This window comes from Blennius ocellaris, assembly GCF_963422515.1.
Source record: "Blennius ocellaris genome assembly, chromosome: 21".
In the NCBI taxonomy this organism is placed as follows: domain Eukaryota; kingdom Metazoa; phylum Chordata; class Actinopteri; order Blenniiformes; family Blenniidae; genus Blennius; species Blennius ocellaris.
Genome location: NC_137670.1, coordinates 6,210,342 through 6,225,997, shown reverse-complemented (window position 1 = coordinate 6,225,997; position 15,656 = coordinate 6,210,342). Strand labels below are relative to the sequence as shown.

Sequence of the window (15,656 nt, the reverse complement as noted above, 5' to 3'; positions counted from 1 at the left end):
CTTCCTCACGTTGCCTCACGCGCGGCCTCGTCTCGCCGTTATCTGTTGACACGAGGCGGCGGCGATGAGTTCCTGTTGGCGGCTGAGGGACGACGAAGGACACCACCTTTTTCTCGTTTCACGCCAGAGAGTGAACAAACTTATTTCTTAAAACAGCTGCCGGCGTCTGATTGTTCACTTTGAACATGTCCAGGGGCAATCGGAGACGTCCCCATGGATTTATATTCCCACAGACGGAGACCAGCCAATCAGCCAATCAGCTGCCGGTTACCATGGTGATTCCAGGGAGTGAGGATAGAAAAAAATCAGGATAGAAAAAAAAAAATAAAGACAAAAACTGGTGTGGGAGGTCTAAAGAAGTGTATGCGTCACTTCAGGACTTCTAACAGTGACAGTGTAATTACCATGCCAGACCACAAGTTGGTGCTGTTTGAGTAATTATTCAATGTTTATTGATTTATTTAATTTTGCCACGTTTAGTCCTTCATGTCACCAGGCTTTTTCAAGTGGACTTGCTGATTTTTCTCAGTAAGATCGCCTTGAGATGTTTAAAAATAAAATGTAATTGAATTGTTTTAGACCTGATTGGAAACCTTTTGGAACTTTTAGACACAAGTTCTATGATTTATTATTGAAATCAGTTAAAAGCCCAACGAAATGTAGTTCAAAAGTCATTTAAAACTCCTTATTTGCACAATGTTTTGTTGGAAAAGCTTCTGAAATTCCTTAATTAGTCTCCTGGTAATTCAAGGTAAAGCTGAAATAAAGTCAGAAGCGAATCCAAGCTCACCTGAAATGACTCTACATTTTTTTTTTTTTTTTTTTATAAAACTCATTCATAATCATTCTGAATGTGGTTCATCATCAGAATCAAAATGTATTGAAAACTAAATCCTATATTAAGCCCGTCACCTTCTGTGATTGTTAAAAAATATATATTTGTGCAAAGCTGCTCCGTTTCTCTGCCCATAATTAACATGAATCTTTCCAAACAGTTTGTTGGATTCGAGTTTTTGTGGATTTATTCCTCTTCCTGATTACAAATGTGCTGCTTTCTGTCAGACATAAATCCACAGGAGCCACATTTGTTTTAATCTTTCTTTCCCTCCAAGGATCAAACTTTGACAAAGTGCCGCTTTCTTGGAACTTTATTTATTGCAGACATATGGTAGGTTTCTTTTTGTTGTTGTTGGGTTTTTTTTGTCTGAGACAAGGAATTGAAAAAAATTTCAGAAATCCAAACAGCACATCTGTCTCTCTTTCTTCTTCCCTCTCGCCACTGTCATCCCGCCTAATGCGGAGTCTCTTTATGGGATGTCCAAGAGCTCCGCGCTCATTCATCAAACATGAAATAAAAAGTGGGAAAAAAACACATAATTTTTGATTTTTTTTTTTTGTGGCTTTTGAAGGAAAAGAGTAGCATATCTGTCTTGTTTCATGTATTATGCACGGAAATTAGCAAAGCTTTGAGTTTTCAAAAGCACAAATTGTTGCTAACGACTCCAAATTACCTCAGGGACTGAAAATTTGCACCGTCTGAGGCTCATTTTCATCCTCCAGCATTTCTAATGGATTCATTTCAGGAAGGCTGCTAACAATGTCGTCTCTATTATGGAGGGATGGGTGGGTAATTTCTATCCTCGACACACACACACACACACACACACACACACACACACACACACACACACACACACACACACACACACACACACACACACACACACACACACAAAATAGCAGCCGTCCTCGGATCCTCTCCGCCTCTGAAATGAGGGAGAAATGAGCGACGGTGCAGACAGGAAGAGAAAAGAAGTCGATACTGAATAGATTATTCTGATTCGGTCAGTCTGAAGTTTTTAATGCAGCAACATGCACTGAGGCAACAAGAGGATATTGTTAATACTCTCTGTCATGGAGGAGTAGCTTCCACCTGCACCTCCTGCCTCCATACTGTGTGGCCGCCGAGTGGTTATATGAGTTACCACAGAAACAATGCAGGGAGAAGGAGACACTGAAGAAGTACTGATGGCATCAGCTTGAAGCCGAACCGTCACAAAGGCTCACAGGTGGAGGAAGACTGGTTCACCTGCGATCATCATGTTCTTCACACTTGCCCTCCGACAATATCTTCACTCTGACGATTCAGAGTGGAAATAAAGTTCGATACAAACTTAAAAACGAAAGTTTTTGCCTCACCCTTGTCTCATACTCTCGGTCTCTTCTCATACACTCAGTCTCTTTTTGTAACCTCAGTTTCTTCTCATAGCGTTGGTCTTTTCATATGGCTTTGGTCTCTCCTCATAGCCTCTGTCTCTTGTCGTAGCCTCCGTCTCTTCTCATAGCCTCTCTCTTTTCTCATAGCCTCAGTCTCTTCTCATACCTTTGGTCTCCTGTCATAGCCTCAGTCTCTTCTCATACTTTTGGTCTCCTGTCATAGCCTCTCTCTTTTCTCATAGCCTCTATCTCCTGTCATAGCCTCAGTCTCTTCTCATAGCCTCGGTCTCTTGTCGTAGCATCAGTCTCGAGCAAATTCTGTCTCAAAGTTGTGGAATCTGAAAGCGTTTTAATCTGAACTGAAGAGCTTCCATCTTTTTTTTCTCATTTCTCAGTGGTACTTCTCAGTGGGTGGATGGTTGGGGGGTGGGGGGGTTGTGGGGGGGTCCTTAGACCTTGGTTGAATAACCTCTAGAGATAAATGGTGGCTCCTTTTACAAGATGGAGAGGTTATCTGTCGGCCGCGGTCGAGGCGAGAGCGCTAACGCCTCCTGACACGTGTCCTCGCTCTGAGGCCGAGACACCGACATCCAATCAGTGGTACGGTGCAACAAATTCCACCGTGGAGGTGGGGGGGGGGGGTTGCCGCTAAAGACATTAAGCGTTAGGGTTGTGATTGCTGGCTAACATCAACCTCAAAACTCGCTGTTCCCATTCGAACACATCAGACAAACAGGAACAACACGATTAGTTACTGATCAGATTGTAGAATTATTCTCACTCTTATTTAAAGTAGTCAAACGGATCCACAGCTTCATATAATAAACACAAATTATTCACTCACCTTATTGCTCACGGATTACTCTAAGCTAAATTCACTTTTGCACAAATCTCACGTTATCGCAACATCACAGGCCCCGCCCACACCATCTGATTGACGACAGCTCTGAGACCTTCGGGTTAAAAAAAGTCATATTCCATCTTCAATCACAGCAGAGGAGGAGGAGGAGGTGAAGAAGTGGAAATATGAGAGAAGAGGTGGAGGAGGTGAGAAGCGCTGTCCACAGAGAGAGGAGTGGAAATACAGCATCGCCTTTAGAATGGAAGGAGAAGGGAGGAGACACTCAGTGCTTGAGGAATTCAAGCACTGAATTTACACTGAAATGGCAGAGGGTCAAAGAAAAGTTCCACCTTGTGAAGCGGTTTGATAATATGATGGTTGCAGTGGCTTTGAGCCTCAAATTAGCCTTTGACTGCATCAAATAGCTTTGACTTAACTAAAATCCTAAAATAAACTTTTCATTAGTGTTGAGTTTATGATGCAGAGCCGTTCAGTTTAATAAGTTCTTCTAATACAAAGTTTCAACATAAAAAGTTAAAATAGGTAAAATAGATGTTCAGGTAAATGCCATGAAAGTTGGTACAAGATCCAAGTATTTCAGGATGTTTGAAACTTCTCTCCATGACAATCTTGTTCAAACTTCATTCAAACACTGACTTTATTACTGTCTCCTTGGCAACTACAAAATAACACCGTTTTAAATGAAAATATGAAAAACTTTTTAGTTGGAGCAGGTTCAAACACCCGAGGTGATCAAACCACGTTGCTTCTGTCTGTTTCTGTTTCCATGGTGACTCACGGAGGTTCAGAGGCTAATGTTAGCTCCTGCTGTCCCGATTCAGGTCAAAGAAACCGTTTTGTTTTTGTTTTGGGTTTTTTTTTTTTTTAAGAATAACACCCTGCAGTGAACTAAAGTTTTCCGTGAAGCCGTAATGAAAGTGCGTTCCTGACGAGTCCTCCATTACGAGCCGTGCTGATGTGTTTTCGTAAAGGCCAGCCGGTCCCCGGGCGAGTCGCTGTCTCTGCTAACGGCGTCTCATTGTGCTGACTTACGGCGGCCATGTTGCGCCGAGCGGCGGTAATGAGCAGCTCGCAGCACGTCACGAGGCTGCAGCCACATAATGAGTATTTATGCTCCTCAGCTCCCTTAAAAACTCTTTATCTCATCAGCAGATGGAAACATGCAGTGCGTGACTGTGCAGGTTTTTAGCATCAGAGCTGCTTCTGGATTGAATTTATCTGCTTTAGTTTTTATAGATTACAGGTAATTACTCATGTTTTACAGTTGTTTGATATTGTGCATAATTTGTTTTGTTTTTTTAAATATCTGCCAAGGTATTTTTCTTTATGAGAAGAAAATTTTCTTTACAAGAAAAGAAGATATATTTGAAAACCTATGGAGCACATCAATAACATCCTCATTTTCAACTATTAAAAACCTGTAAAAACCTCAATTAACTTTTCAAAAACAAGATAACAAACATGGAAACTGAAAGTTAGCATGTATTTGCTAGTTTAGCGTCAGTTAGCTTGTTAGCTACCAGTCAAAGGGGACGTGGAGATGGGGGGGGGGGGTTTCTCATTCCAGGTCAAAGTGTCGGACTTTGTCAGCAAACAAGCTAACAAAGAGAGTTAGCAAACGTCGTCGGTCTGTCTCCGCTTGTCCAGGCTAGTTTACGTAGGCAGCTAGCATTTTGCAGCGTCGCTGCCGCGCTTGATGCCAACTGGAAAATAAACACTACGAGTTTCATGAAGATTCGGAACCAATCCTTCTACGCCCCTCGCGTTACGTTTTTCATTTTCGTAAGACGGCGAGCACATCGGTACGGGTTCCATAAGGAGGAGTTACAACGCAGCTGATCGGTTGATACGATTATCACTCGATATTCATATCAGTCATCAGCCGTTTATACCGTCCCGTTCTTGTACAGCCACTACAAATACACTGCACCCTGGTGTTGCAGCGAGGTGCAGACGCTCTTCTTCACTCTACCAAATGTGTTTCTATGTTCAATGTCGCGTAACGATGTCACATACCTGCATCGTGACATGGCCGTCCACAACCCCACCTACATTTTTACCGTTACTCTCCGATGGTGGAACCGCGTCACAGATTTGGGTGGAAACCACGCTGTAGGTTAGCCCCAGGACGTCTTTTCTGCACGTCATTGAGAGGAACGGGAATCGGGAGTCAGACACGGACACGACGGAGAGTGCAAACAGAAAACATTCAAACGTGTTAAACTGCTGAAAAGTCTCATTTCTGGCCTGCAGGCAGCCGACATTCCCCCGACTCAGCTGAGCCTCGCTGTCAGTCTGAAGCCTTGTTACACATCAGGAGGGAGGGCACTGCTGGGAGCAGCAGTTTCAGTGCAGGATCTCATCCTCCCCCTCCTCCTCCTCTTCCTCCTCTTCCTCCTCCCTCCCCCCAGTTCTGGCTGGGTTTCGAGGTCCGTTGTGACGGTTCAGCAGTTCATCTGAGACGGACAAGAGTCAGGACTTCAAACCGAGGAGATAATTTATCGGCTCGGGTGTTAATGAAGAATATAACCCCGTCACCCCGTCACCACCACCACCGCCCCCACCTCCACTATCTCCTTCACATGAAGAGGAACGAGGGACTGAGATCAGTTAAAGGACAGCAGAGCTCAGAATAGCTTCCTGATTATGAAACGATCCCTCCTCACAACTTGACATTTCTACTTTAGGCCCCGTTTACATGACGTTTTCCCGTGAAAATGGAAAACTTGAGGCAGTCTGTTTCCACTACAGCGGTACTCTGACGCACTGAAAACACCACTGAAACATCACTGAAAATGGCTCCCAAGGTGGAATTTCTTGGAGAAAAAAAAAAAACGACTCTGTTTCGGTGGAAACAGGAGTTGTTTTTTTAATTCAATCTTGTGTGGATGTCTTTCATTTAGTTATTTTTTATGGATATTTTTAACGTATATGTTTTAACATTTTATTCTAAGTTAATTTTTGGAGTTGGTCAATTTCATGTTTTAAGTTAGTTTTCTTTGTTTGTTGACTCAATATATTTTACTGTGTGTTTATTGGTAATTATTGTATTTTATTTATTTTTATGTTGTTTCAGGGAGATTAAATATTTTACTTTAGATTAATTTCGACCTCCATAAATGAACATGTTTGGTTTTACTGAATGAAAGAGTATCATCAACAAGTATATATATAAAAAAAAAATCTGCATTCATCTAACCAGTGATGTATTTAATTGAAGTGTAGAATGAATTGGAATTAATATTAATAGTTAATAATTAATTTTGCATTTTCAGCTCATATCCCATTGTTCTGGGTTACAATAACATGACCATTAGCAGGTAGTCGCGGGCGTTCCTGTTGTATTTTGCGACACGCTGCTTTACGACCTTTGTGTTCACATCCTCGCACATGTTGAAGCGGGCGGCGCTAACAACGCTAATGAAGACGTCCTGTCAGAGATTACCGAGCAGGTTCTCGTTTATTATCGGCAGAAGTTAATCACAGCGCAGTCGATGGCTGCTTCTTCTTCTCCACTCTTAAAGGGCCCCATTGTTCATCCTACACTGCACGGTTTGTTTGTTTTTTTTTGTTTTTTTTTTATTATTCCTTTACCATCTTTGTCGTATTGAATCGTGTAAAATGCTCACAAAGCCGTTTGATTGCACAACTTCACGTTGCACAATGAGTCTCTATTCAGTGGAGACGTTTTGCACAAGGCTTTGAAATGAACCCCCCCCCCGCTCAGCTATTAGTGTCCCAGCTAATCGATGAGCGTGCACGTGGGTGTGTGTGTGTGTGTGTGTGTGTGTGTGTGTGTGTGTGTGTGTGTGTGTGTGTGTGTGTGTGTGTGTGTGTGTGTGTGTGTGTGTGTGTGTGTGTGTGTGTGTGTGTGTGTGTGTGCATGCGTGACTGTGTGCGCACGCCTGTGAATCGATGACAGCACAAACACCAACAACAGAGAAAGAGTGAGTCAGGCTGTTTACCGCATGTTGCCGTGGCAACCACATGCTCTTTAATAGAAAACTGCATTTTCTCTGTTAAAAGCACCTGGAAATGACTGTGTTGTATTTGGTGCTAAATAAATAAAGTTGAATTGAATTGACTCGAGAAGCAAAGCTGGCCAAAAACACAAACATGAAGCTCGTTCTACATACGTAATGCTCTCTGACAATGGTTCACAGGGGACAATGGTTATCAGTTGTGTTGAAAAACGGTGGTACTTCATGTTTCATTTTTCGGTTTTCACAAGTGTTGAAAGGTGAGGGTTTTTTGAAGAAGTAGCCACAGCGATGGTTCACAGACAATGGCTTTTCAAAGCACTTTAGTACACTTTCCAAGTTTTACTGAAGGTGATTTTCAGAAGTGTCGAAATGCGATTAATCTCTTTAAGAAGTGTTCACAGACGAGATTTTTTTTAAAGGTGTTCACCGACGATTATTATTTTAAGAAGGGCTCACAAACTATGGTTGCTATAAGAAGTGTTGACACGTTTTTACAAGAAGTGTTGACACATGATTTTATAATAAGTGCTCAGAGGCAATGGTGTTGTGTTTTAAAAAGTGCTCACAGGCGATGATTCACAAAAGTGTTCCCACGCAACGGTTTGTCAAGGCATTAATAGACAAGACTTTTTTTTAATGTTTACTGAAGATGTTTTTCAAAAGGTTTTTTTTAAGTGTCACTGGTTCACAGAGACGATCTGTTTTTTTTTTTTTTTTTCATTGACAGTGATTTTTGCGTCAATAGAAAATAGATTTTTTTCAATATTTCCAGAAGATGATATGCACAAGTGTTCACAGACACTGATTTCAGAGGTGTTCATGAATCCATGCGGTGGATACCGCTCAATTTTTAATGCATCGCTTTATGAAAGCCGTCATCATCCTATCATTGGTTTGTCTGTAATGTGATTACTGTGCAACTCCAGTATTTCTAAACAAGGAAAAAGGAAAAAGGGAGAAAAAACAAAACAAAAATGAATCAATGTATTCATGTTGAATCTGTAAATGTGAGTTCAGATACGCTGATAGTTGTGCGGTGGAGTGCACCACGGCTCCCTCAGCCTCACAATGGACCGCCGCTGCCCTGGACAATGGCTCTTTTCCCTCCTGACAGAATTGAACTTTGACGACTGAGAACTGGTGTCAAACACGTGAAATCATCATAATAACCCTTTCATGTGCGACAGAATGGAATCTTTCTCTGGACATTATATAAGCCGGACATTATGGACTCATGTCTGTGTGGACTGTATGAACTCTCGCTGCTCTTTCAGCTCATTTTCCTGAAAGGGGTGTTTTGTTGTTTTGGGGCTTTGAGGAGCAGCAGATTTCTTTCTCTCTCTCTCTCTTTTTTTTTTTTTTTTTTTTGCACCTAATTAGGTCAGGGTGGTTTTGTATGTGGCTGTAAGTGTGATGAATGGAAACATGCCTTAGTGGGTTGTTGGCACGCTGCGATGTCTCTTCATTTTCCTTTTCTGTGAATCCTCACTGCTCGTTTGTCTAATGTGCTGCCTGCCGAAATCCAAGCACGCCACGCCAAAAAAATTGTAAGATTGCCGTCTGCGAGCGGTGCAACGTTAATTGAAGCGGGCTGTGTGTGCGTGTGTATGTGTGTGTGCTTGCGTTTCCTCTGCACAGCAGCCAATGAGATGTTTGAAACTGAATGTTGTTGTGCTGCTGTTGTGCTTCAGTCAGCACTATTTACACTCTTCTTCTTCTTCTGCCTCTCGTCCTCCGTCCCGTCTGCAGCTGGCGACATGGGACTCGATCCACGGCCTGAACGGCAGCCTGAAGGAGAGCCGGATCGAGAACGGGATGCAGGGTGTGACGGTCAAAGTGGTGACGCTGCTGGTAGGTGACAAGTGAATGGAGGTAAAGGCGGAGTCGTACTCACAAACACAGTTACACAAGATATGTGCAGCGTGTGTGCGTGCGTGCATGTGTGTGTGTGTGTTCACCATCTTTTTGTTGTGAGTCAAACTTTTGCTTCAGCCCTTCAACCACACACACACACACACACACACACACACACTTCAGTGAATCTCCATTCGACCCAGAGAAAATCTCCTCCAGGAGCTCCTGTTGTTCGCCTGCTCGGACTCGACTTCCCTCAGCCAAAACGTTGCCTCCACACCTTCTTCTCCTCCTTCTTCTCCTCCCCATCGATCCCTCGTGGAGGATTAACGCTCCGTGATTAGTTTAATAGATACAAACAGCTCAGAGGTTCTGATCCCTGCACCGCAGCGCCGAGACACAAGTGTAACCGAGCGAGACTAATACCTTCGCCCTGCCACTCATCCTGCAGCTGCAGCACAGCCAGGTCTCAGGGCTGCCAGACGCATTGGCTTTTGCCAGAATCAAAGACCGTCTCGCAAAGAAAGTATAAGCAGACGTTTAGTTTCCAAAACAAACCGACTGAAACCAGACGAAGGGTCGGACGACTAGGAACCTGCACTGCTGCGCTTGCGAAGCTGACGAGGCTGAACAGAGAATCAAACTCCAAAGCGGAGGGACAGACCGTCAAGGACAGTTTCACTTGTTCGTCTCATCTCTGTACTCACTTCTCATGTCCTCGTCGTTTTTTGCGGTTTGTTATCACGCAGTTATGCACTCTTCTCTCGCTTCCCTGCAGGAGGATCCCTTCGTCATGGTGGCCGAGAACATCCTGGGTCAGCCCAAGAGGTATAAAGGCTTCTCCATCGACGTCCTGGACGCCCTCGCCAAGATCCTCGGCTTCAAATACGAGATTTACCAGGTTGGTCAAGCACCGTCTCATTTCACGAGCGCTCAAACTCTCCCTCCTGTCTCATTGTGACCGACTTCGATCGACTTCCCCACTCAGGTGGCCGACAGTAAATATGGATCTCAGCTCCCAAACGGCTCGTGGAACGGTATGATCGGTGACCTCATCAACAAGGTAGAGTTGGGTCATGAGAGTTTCCTGCGGAACTTTGTTCCAAGTGAGCGTGCTGAAGTGTCTTTGCGCCCCGGCAGAGAGCCGACCTGGCGGTTTCAGCCATCACCATCACGCCGGAGCGGGAGAACGTGGTGGACTTCAGCAAGCGCTACCTGGACTACAGCGTGGGCATCCTGCTGCGGAAGCCCGAGGAGAAGATCAACATCTTCTCCCTGTTCGCGCCCTTCGACCTGGCCGTCTGGGCCTGCATCGCCGCCGCCATCCCCGTGGTGGGCGTGCTCATCTTCCTGCTGAACCGGCTGCAGGCGCTGCGCTCGTCCTCGCAGCAGGGCGGACCGCCGGGTCAGCCGGTCGGCGGCGTGGGGTCGGGCTCGCTGCACAGCGCCATCTGGATCGTGTACGGAGCGTTCGTGCAGCAAGGTGAGCGAGGAGACGAGACCGAACTCATCATCAGAGTGCTCCATTTCAGCAGGTCGCTAACGGAAGATATGTCACTCTTTTTAAAGGAACTGATTACTGTGGGAGGATTATATCCAAGTTTGGTACTCTTGTCCACAAACTACTAAAAGAGTACCTCACTATTCTTGAACTAAGTCAGGTGTTCTGAGAGAAACGTGAAAGGCATCTCACTGTAATTAGCATTAGCCTGTATCCAAAGTAGCTGTGATTAGCATTAACTTGTATCCATTGTAGATGTGATTATAGCAATAGCAGTGTGCAATAAATGTTAGCTTCACTCTCCAAACGCTGTCTCCATTTTGAAAATCAGGAAAGGAAAGCGTTAGCAGCAAGTTGTTACTGCTAATAGCATTAGCAGTAGCTGTGTCGAGCATTACGTTGCCGTGCTGCATAGTGAAAACTCGGCTTGTGGTCCATTCTATGTATTACATTGCTGTTGTCATAATCACTACAGCCATTCGGGGGCGGTGGTTTGTTTGGATTTCTATTTTAATTTAAACTTGCAGTAGCAGTTCCTTCTCTCCACCAGAGGGCGGCGCGAATCTGACCCCCTGGCCTCCGGCACTGCAGTGTGGCGCCTCTCGCTCACGAGAATGAAGTGAAATGCGCGGACAGGGTTTCAATCTGGAGGCGATACAGCACCGTAGATACATGTTTAATAGCATATTAAAGTATAATTAGCTTTATTTATTGCAACAAGCAACCTCAGGCTGTTTGGAGTCACTCTGAAAGTCAATCATAAATCTGATCAATGTCACCGAGCAGCCGATGTAATACCACTTTGTGCTCAACTTTTTATGATCACCTTCCGTACTGTCCTCGGTTATTAAAGATTTCATCTGTTTTCGACCTCCGAGACGTCCCCACGTCACCCGAGAACCGCCACAAGGAGTGTGAAGGTTACAGACTGCAGAGTCCTGACACAGACACACACTGGGTCACCTGCAGACACACGTGGACACACACACACACACAGGCATGCACACAATCACCCATGTGACAATCATGCTGCAGTGCAGGTGTTACACTGAATCTCAAAAACATAATTGTGCCTGCACGCACACACACACACACACATACCAAAATAACAAATGTGCACACACAAATACATGCGCACTCTAAAATACATATTCCGCATGTGTATGCGCATGCACACACACACACAGACACACACACACACACACACACTGTGTTGCCCTGCAGAGGCGTCCAGCTGCATCCATTATGGGCTGGCAGGTTGCCTGGGAAACCTTTCAGGGCAGGTTGTGATGGGATGCAGTCGTGCGGCCGCGCCGCTCGCTGTGGCAAAGCGCCGCGCTCACCTGCCCGGCTGGATCACGCTGCACGGGTGTGTGCCCGGGTCGCCTGGAGCAGTCGGCAACACGCAGGTCGCAGGTTCTATTCTCTCCGTCGCAGCGTGTGTCCACCAGCGCCTGTGTGACGCAAAGCCGGGACTCTGAGGGCTCTGAATACACTCTGTGTCACACACAAAACCTGTGTGTGTGTGTGTGTGTGTGTGTGTGTGTGTGTGTGTGTGTGTGTGTGTGTGTGTGTGTGTGTGTGTGTGTGTGTGTGTGTGTGTGTGTGTGTGTGTGTGTGTGTGTGTGTGTGTGTGTGTGTGTGTGTGTGTGTGTGTGTGTGTGTGTGTGTGTGTGTGTGTGTGCAGGAGGGGACGGCGTGGTCAGCTCGGTGGCTCTGAGGATCGTCATGGGCAGCTGGTGGCTCTTCACGCTCATCGTGTGTTCGTCGTACACCGCCAACCTGGCGGCGTACCTCACTGTGTCACGCATGGACCACGCTATACGGTAATATATGCACACACACACACACACACACACAGTCACACACACAGCTGACACAGTGTTTCAGGCTTTAATTAATGCTCTTTGGTTTATAATAGCGTCTTTATATTTGGTATATTTGGTGCATTTGCTAATTGAAAGCCGCTCTATCTGCGGCTCTGATTGTTTTTTTAACGACACTTTCGTCGGACGTGAGTTGTATGTTTGAAATACTGGCGTGAGAGGATTTCTTTCATTTTTTTTTTTTTAAAGCCTCGTAACTCTGAAATGTTCATTCCCGTTTGACAGGCGGCCACTCAGCTGCTCATAAAGTCACACTTATATTATATCCCAGCTTTACGTGATTTAATGAGGAAAATCTGCAGCTGTGCACCGACTTCGCAAGTTCAAGACTTTTAATCATTTCAAATATCAACGTGAACATTTCAAGATCATGCTGTTTCACTTCGCGCTGCTCCGGTGATTTTTTTTTTTTTTCTTCACATCTTTTCTAATTTGGTTATACTTTGATTTTTACTGTAATCACACACAGTTTGTCTTTTATTGGTCTTTTATTATTTACTAACACGTATACAACAGACAAAAGTACCGTGAAATATTTAGTTTGATATGCGCGACAATGGAAAACTGAAGACAGGAAGACCAAAGTAAAAAGCATTAACAGCTTCACCATTCCCAGTTTAAGAAGCTTTGCTGTATAAGTCATGGCGGTTCTCTTCTACGTTTCTTCTTTTCCATCCAGTTCATACGTGAATCTTAAATCAGTATGGAGAGACTTCATTCCAGTACGTTTGAACGTTATTCGTTCAAACGTACTGAAGCGTGCAGTGATTGGATGCCAGCATGTTTTCCTCGGCGCTGTGATGTTTGTTTGTTTATTCCTGGTGATGAGTTTGAGCTGAACATTGTCACGTCGCCGTGGAGCTTTTTTTTTTTTTTTTTTTTTTTTTTTAAAGGTTCTCGCTTCGCTTCGTTTCCTCTCACACAGCTGCAGAGTTCAAGTAATTATGTATCAAAAACAACAAGAAGTAGTAACATTTAACCATATACATTATATATTACTACGCCTATAGTGAAGCAGCCAAACACACAATCCGAGGTCAAAGAGAAGGAAATGATGATTTTAGTCATTTAATTTTTCTGCGTGCTGTAATTTCTTTAAGTAAAATACCTGAGGCGCTTGTTGTTTCCATGACCACAGAGGGAGAATACCATGAGCTCCTGAGCCAAAACAACAAACACACATTGAACGTGGTTTATTTTGGTCACGTCGGAGCTCTCACATCAGCACGTTAGCTCGTTAGCAGGCGGTGGCCCCGTGGTCGGTCACATGCGGACGTGAACCAGTTCGCCGGTGTAAAAACGAACTGGTAAAAGTTTTCCTGCATCAGAACCTGCAGTTGGTGAGTTTGAAGGTGAAATCAGGGGACAGAAAAAGAAGCTGAAGTGTTCTTCACATTTCGAGTTTTCGACAATGACTTCACACAAAAACGGACTCCGGACCTTCGGAGTGACCCCCCCCCCCCACCCTCACCCCACCGACACCCCGCTGTGGTGTTGAGTGATGTCGTTCTCACCCACCGATTATCTCCCGACATCAAAGCCTCTTTTCATCTGCCGGCTCGTCTGGAGCCTCATTTCCTGTTCGGAGCGCCGACGGCTCGGCCGCGGAGAGGAGACGCTAGCTCCGTGTCCATTCAGGGGGCAGTGGAGGGGATATGGGGGGGGGGAGGCTGATTACAGCCTGTCAGAGCGGGGCAACAACGAGCTGCTGCAGGTACTCAAGATTAGCCATCAGTTGGCCGGCGTCTTTTTAAACATCTTTGATGTTTGCATAATGACAGCAGGTACCAGCATCACCAATGTTCAGGTATCCAGTTGACAACGTCTCTCCGGCGGATATTTTCAGGCCCCGTCCACACGAGCCAAAAGGATCATCTTTCTTCCCGTCGTTCTTCAAAGAATTTCTATCCAATCGTCACTACGAACACGCCTCAAAATGATGTAGTACATACGCCAGGCCCTTAGGTGGCGCTGTAACTCTGCCACAGGAATACACCAAAAACACAGAAGAAGACACGGAGCATGCTTATATTGGAGAAATCCAAAATCTGGCTTTTTTTAACCTGACGAGCATCAGTGGCTTCCAAGTGACTTCAGAGCTAAATGCAAAATCAACAAATCTACTGTGGGGGGGGGGACAAAAGTACACAACTCCAAAATAACCCGTTTATGGACGTCAGATCAAAAGTTTAGTCCAAAAATGATTCACAACAAAAGATCAGGAAAATGTAATGCACACATATAATAAATTTCTAATTGTTGTTGTGTAGTCAAACATTTACAATCACAAGATAATCAAACATACAATCCTTCGTTTTTACAGTACATCCACGTTAAGTATGTGAAATGGGAATTAGAACTTTCCCACTTGGTAATCTTAAGAATTTCCAGTTGCACGCCAGCAGCACAGATTTACAGCAACTCTCAACTCGACTTCGTTCAGACACTATAATGTAATAAATTTCCCTTTTTTTCATCCTTCATGAATGCACCAACAACCATGTTAATTCAGCGAGGAAATAGCAACATTACAAACTGGGAAGGTCCCATTTCCCAAACATCAAACATGGCCGGAAGTGGGAAATTCAGCAGTTGGAACAGCGATGTTCAGTTAGTTACAAAATGGTCGACTGGGGAAGGTCTCATTTCCCAACTTCACAGAACTCACATGACATGACCAAACAACAAGTTTCCAGTTTGAAGGCCATTTTGAAAAATTATTCTCATACTCATGAACACCCTAACAGCTCATGCAAGTGGGAACTGGGAAATTTCCAAGTTGGGAAGTGGATCTGTCCCATTTTACAGCACTAAACAATCATCCAATATGTCCGTCCTCCAGGTCTTTCCAGGACCTGGCTCGGCAGATGGACGTGGACTACGGCACGGTCCGGGACTCTGCTGTGTACGACTACTTCCGGAACAAAGGAACGAACCCTCTGGAGCAGGACAGCACGTACGCCGAGCTGTGGAGGACTGTGAGCCGGAACGGAGGCCTAGATTACTCCGTCTCCAGCCCGTCTGAGGGGATACGCAAGGTCAGCACAATGCATGCAGTCACTTCACATTTATTTATTTATTTATTTATTTATTTATTTATTTATTTATTTATTTATTTATTTATTTATTTATTTATTTATTTATTTACTTACTTACTTACTTACTTACTTACTTACTTACTTACTTACTTACTTACTTACTTACTTACTTACTTACTTATAAATATATACTGTATGACATATGTTTGCATTTTATCAAAACGTTTATTGGATAAAAAAAAGTCTACTTTCAAGAAAAATAATTAATTTAAAGATGTCCTCAGACTTTTTGCTGTCGTTTTAATTTTCCAAAAT

At 44.3% G+C, this 15,656-nt stretch overlaps 1 protein-coding gene across 1 annotated transcript in view; it reads left to right on the top strand.

Annotated features, from left to right (window-relative positions):
* The window catches only part of grid1b (glutamate receptor, ionotropic, delta 1b), a gene marked incomplete at both ends in the record, with an annotated part of 362,055 nt that overhangs the window by 328,987 nt on the left and 17,412 nt on the right, over window positions 1-15,656 (top strand). The window contains 6 exons of the mRNA XM_080517016.1: window positions 8,812-8,913; window positions 9,695-9,817; window positions 9,905-9,979; window positions 10,057-10,399; window positions 12,105-12,243; window positions 15,146-15,341. Of these exons, the coding sequence (XP_080373142.1) occupies window positions 8,812-8,913; window positions 9,695-9,817; window positions 9,905-9,979; window positions 10,057-10,399; window positions 12,105-12,243; window positions 15,146-15,341 (978 nt within the window). The remainder of the gene's footprint in view (window positions 1-8,811; window positions 8,914-9,694; window positions 9,818-9,904; window positions 9,980-10,056; window positions 10,400-12,104; window positions 12,244-15,145; window positions 15,342-15,656) is intronic.